Raw genomic sequence first — 5,443 nt, forward strand, 5'->3', positions numbered from 1 at the left:
TTCCTTCCTTCCTTCCTTCCTTCCTTCCTTCCTTCCTTCCTTCCTTCTCTTTCTTTTTTCTTTCTTCCTTCCTTCCTTTCTTCCTTTCCTTCCTTTCTTTCTTTCTTTCTTTCTTTCTTTCTTTCTTTCTTTCTTTCCTCCCTCCCTCCCTCCCTCCCTCCCTCCCTCCCTCCCTCCCATTTCTGACAAGTGAGAGTGCCTATGTGGCAAGGCTGGAGGTCAGCTTAGTCCCATTGTTTATTGGTTGGCCTGTGTGCAGTTTTTAAATCTTCATCCATCTCGCTTCTCTCTCTCTCTTTAGTGTGTCTGTTGCTCATGTATATATATGCACCTTTTACATTTTTTTGGTATGTCAGTGTGGAGGCCCAAGATTGACCTCAGGAGCCACCCACAATTGCTCTCCCACATCATTCAGTGAGGAAGAGCCTCAGTCATGCTCAGAGCTCCCTAGAGCCCACTTGTAAAATAGCAGCGTCAAGATGCCCTTTTTGGGGAACTTTCAAACTGGGAGCCACTAACTTGTTCCCGAAGGGTCATGAATTCCCGAAGTTAATATGGGTAGGGATATGTCGACTCCCATTTTTTTGAGTCTGCAGACTTTCATCAGAGAAGTTGTGATTCATCCCTGATCCCTGAAGTGGGCTGGAAAGGCGGCTCAGTGGGTAAATAGCGCTTCCTCTGTAAGAACAAGGACCAGCATTTGAATCATTATTTGGAATCATAATAAGCCAGGCATGGCTGCCCATTCCTGGAACCCCAAAACTGGGGTGTGAGATAAACAGATCCTAAAAACCAACTGCTCAGGCAGCCTAGCCTAAATAGGGGAGCTTCTGGTTATGAGACACCTTGTCTCAAGGCAGTTGGTTTGGAAAGCCAATGATGTCCACACCTGATGTGTTGCTCTGTCTTCTGCATGTGTATATATGGGTGAGCACATCTATCCACTCACATGCCTATACCACAAAGACAGACACAGACAGACTCTGAGACACAGAGAATGGTAACTTACTCCTTTAGTTGAGAACAGTACAGGGTTGTGTAGCAGGCTGAGGTTAGGCTCTCGGACTTGTGGACCCATTTCCTTCCTCTCCTAGATATACAAAACCAAACCATAGTTGCAGATTAGCAGTTCGGAATACCACACGGGTCTTGTTAAACCATGGTATTTTCCATCGGTTTCTTCTAAAAAGCAGGAGAAATTGCTGTGTGACTTACACTTTATATAACTTGCCCACCACAGGGTGGAGCGCCTTCTCCATTCGACAGAAACTTTGGAACCAAAATTTCTGCAAGAGCTATGGAATGGATCACGGATAAACTGAAAGAGTCCCAGGGCACAGGTAGGAAGCAGTGGGAAGTGGACGAGGCATGCGATGCCTCTGCTGGCTCACTGGGAACCCTGTATTATAAAAGCTATGGTATTTTTCCTTCCTTAAATCTGCCTGTGGGATGTCTGGCACACCGTATTAGCTCTCCTTGTCTTTGAGTACTGAATACCACTTATGACTTCCCAAGATTATAACTAAACGTAACTAATAAAAAAACAAATGTTTTATTTCTGCGGTTAGCAATGAGTGAAAAATTGTTTGGTAGCATTCTTGTTAGCCAAAAGATTTCTTGGCACATACTGCTCATCATTAGCAAGACTATAAAATGCAGTTTTTATTTCTCTCTGTGGTGTCACGAAACATGTTTCAGGTCCCTTTACTTAGGGTATCTATCACTGCTCCAGTGCTTTGATTCACAGGCAACTTTACACAGGGCGGGGCATAATGACTTCCATGTTATCTTCTCCCTTCCATAGGTAACCTTGGGATTTTATAACCATTTCCTTGATTTCTTTTAGAGTGTCACTAACAAGGGAATGCATCTTGAAAGGTGTAGCTTAGCTCAGTTTTCCAGGTTGTATGAAGGAAGAGCAGTGGTAGACTGCTGTACTTTTGTACTTTTGGTCTTGTTCACATATTGATGAACACACAAGATAGAAAAGCTCATGAAAACCAAGTAATCCTTCATGTGTAGCCAAGCTGCTGGCTCAATATGCTCTAGTGTCTGGGGTCTAGTTCCCCTCCCATCCCCCACCCCCACCTAACACCTATCCCAGACGTATGCGCAGCAGAGGCTCTAAGTTTGTCTGCAGGCCTGTGGTCACTCACAGGCATACTGGTTTCCTTTATGTCTACCCGGCCCATGACTGTCACCCAGACTTGGGGCAGGCCATTTGTTACAGTGATGGAAAGCATCTGCCAGCTGTTTCCCCACAGGTAATTTTCCTTGTTAAACAGCAGGGTCAAGTTTGAAAAATGAAGGGGAGTGGGGTGGTAGTCCCTGACAGTCTGTGTAAGATGGAAGTTTAGCTTTCACAATGTTTGGCAGACCCTTCCCATGAAACCACCTGTCAAGACTTGTAGTTTCCTCTGTGTAAAGGCTTGACTGCTAAATGGATTTCCTTTACACTTAATGAAACTACACCCTTTTTTTTTTCCTTTAACATAGTTTAAAATTATTTACATTTTCAAAACAGCTGCATCAAACTTTTTGTACTATTCCCTTTTGAGGCCTGCATTTCTAAATTTCTTTCCCTCTTTATATTGGCTATTCAGGCCAGACGTTTTGGCACTTTCTCATGACCTCAGGCTACTTTATCGGTTGGAGTAGGTGTGTTTTTCATCAGGATACACCTATACAATGTCCCACATGGCGGTTACAAAAGTGGCGCTCCACAACGTCAATATAAATAGTTCCCACTGACTTCTAGTATTTTCAAAGTCCTGACTTTTTTTCTCTTGATAATTTTTCTACATCATTTCATGCTCTTGTATTCTTTCTTTCTGCATATATTTTCTTTCCCAGTTTGTTCATGAACAATAATTATTAAAGTGAAATCTTTCTGCAATTTAAGCATATTTTATTACACTATTTAGTGAAATTCTTGACCTGTACTATACAAGATTCTTGTTTCCAGGAACCTTTCCCACTGGTGTCTGCTATACTGTAGGTGTAATATACTATGTGTGGATGGCAGGTAAAATGGGCTCCTCTTTGTGTGATAGAAGGAAGGCCCTGGAACGGACTAGGCCTCTTTGTACCTCATCCTGGAGCACCCTTGAGGATGCCTAAGGAGACGCTGTGGTGGCAGTCTGGGAAGGACCCTGGTCACAGTTAGAGGTCCCCTAAAGAGATGGGACAACTGTTTCTTAGGTGTAATCCTCACCCCCATTGGACTTTGCACAGACCTGACACTCCTCAGGCCTCCAAGGACTTGTGGGTCTTTCCTCAGTCCACAGATTTGGTCTCTGAAGGCTTCTGTCCATTCACTGTCCTGTCCTTTCTACAAAGTTTAATCTGTTCATTCAATATTCTGAGTACTTCTTACGTTTTTTTTTTTTTTTTTAACTTTCATAGGAAAAAAATTTGTTAATGATGATTCCATTTGTGTCCTGGGAATTAACAAAAGAGAACTCATGTTTCAACCAGTGGCAGAACTGAAGAAAGTAACTGATTTTGAGTAAGTCAATGACATACTTACCTAAATCTCATCTCTAGAAGGCATGAGAAAAATAGCTTTGAGGACAGATCACCAGTGCTACCCTGGATACTCTAGAGAATTCACTTATTGTAATCAACATACGGGCTTTTCTGAAGCTAGTTAAACACACACACACACACACACACACACACAAAGGGAAAGCGAGCACACCATTGGGCAGGTAATAGTTTCATCTAACCTGTGTAAAAATCCTGTGGTGGGACAAGCCTGCAACCCTAGCACTACAAGGCTGGTTCAGGGAACTCCTAAAACCAAGGTCAGACTGGATAAATGGTGAGAATTTGCTTCCAAATACAAAATATATAAAGGACTGAGGGCATACATAGCTTTGTGGAAGAGCACTTACCTAGCCCAGGTTCAATTTCCATTGACCCACAAGCATGTACACACACACACACACACACACACACACAAGGTATGGTGGTGTTTGCCTGTCATTTTAGCATTCTCTTGACAAGCTGAAGGATTACAAGTTTAAAAGCCACCATGAGCTATATAATAAGGCCTTGTCTTGAAATGAAAGTTGCCTTATCATTCCTGAAATTTATCCAGGTGACCGCAGCACACAGTCCATCTTTCTGGGGAGGCTATTCAAATAGCTCCTAGTGGCCTATAGCAGTAGGAAGTTGTCTGCTAGCACAAATGTAATACTAGATGGCTGACTTGTCTTCCTGACAGGCACCGGATCCCCCAGGAGCAGTGGTGGTTGAAACTGCGGCCTCTCATGAAGATCTTGGCCAAGTACAAGACAAGCTATGACGTGTCCGATGCAGGCAAGCTGGAGCCTTTGCAGAGCCAACAGGGTCCCTTCCATGGAGAACCAGCGAACATCTGATCCAGCATGCCATCACCTGACCTACACACTTGTCTAGGGAAGCGTATAAGGTTCCCCAGGGACCATTTTGTAACATAGTTATTTATCAGCACTTTATGCAAGTATTGTTGACCAAGTATTGTCAGCAGTGATAACCAGAGAGCACCACTTGCCATAAGCACTGACCCATCGAACCCCGAGGCATGACACCCAGCCTCACACGCTTGATCCAGTCAGTTTTCTACTGTACGGGTTACTGTCTTTGCTCTACCATGTGTGTATGTTGTGGAATTAAACATTTGGTTACAACTCCCATGGTACTCGTTTATTGTATCAACCTCAGGATGATTTTTCCATGCCACCAAAGGGTTCCTCAGCAGTTTTGTGGACAGAGGTTAGCAACGTCTCCTTCGGTACTCCAGAGGCAGTTATGTAGAAAGAGGCTGTGCAAATACAAAGTCAGAAGAGAAGGGAAAGAAGGCACTATGATAGACACCAGCTCTGTGCCATTTAGTAAGCATGATGCTCCTTTGCCGCTGTCCTGAAGATCCCCAAGAAGGGGATGGTTGATCAGAGCATTTGATTTTGGTCCTCACACTGAAAAAGCAAGGTGAAGTGACATACACTGGCAGGGTCAGGCAGATCCCTGGGGTGCTGGCCAGTCACCCTAGCCTGCTTAAGTGAACTAGCCAGTGCAAGAACCTGTCTCGTAAAACAAAACATGGTGGGTGATGCCTGATGAATGCTGGCAAATTAACTTTCTCTTTCACCCCCAGCCCACATGTACAGGCACACTGGTCTGGGTCCTGAGCATGGTGCTTATCTGGCCTTGACCTTGATAATCATACAGACGGAAAAGATTAACTCCAGGTTTGTGATTTTAATTATTTTGGGGTAGCCTGGAATTTGCTTTGTAGACGAGACCAGCTTTGAGTTCACAAACATCTTCCTGTTTTCTGCCTCCCAAGTACTAGGATTAAGATGTACATCACTATTCTAAGATAGGCTTATGGTCTTTTAAAATGAGATCACATGTAGAATTTTAAAACGGTAAAGTATGAACCTGTAGTCATATTCTC

At 43.7% G+C, this 5,443-nt stretch overlaps 1 protein-coding gene across 2 annotated transcripts in view; it reads left to right on the plus strand.

Moving 5' to 3' along the window:
• The window catches only part of Pfkp (phosphofructokinase, platelet), a 66,096-nt gene extending 61,423 nt beyond the window's left edge, over positions 1-4,673 (plus strand). For both annotated transcript variants that reach the window (XM_055613189.1, XM_055613188.1), the window contains 3 exons: positions 1,241-1,340; positions 3,406-3,508; positions 4,229-4,673. In XM_055613189.1, the coding sequence (XP_055469164.1) occupies positions 1,241-1,340; positions 3,406-3,508; positions 4,229-4,385 (360 nt within the window). In that variant the 3' untranslated portion in view covers positions 4,386-4,673. The remainder of the gene's footprint in view (positions 1-1,240; positions 1,341-3,405; positions 3,509-4,228) is intronic.
• Positions 4,674-5,443: the final 770 nt, after the last annotated feature.

Source organism: Psammomys obesus, unplaced genomic scaffold (genome assembly GCF_907164565.1).
Source record: "Psammomys obesus unplaced genomic scaffold, mPsaObe1.curated_primary_1811, whole genome shotgun sequence".
Taxonomy (NCBI): Eukaryota; Metazoa; Chordata; class Mammalia; order Rodentia; family Muridae; genus Psammomys; species Psammomys obesus.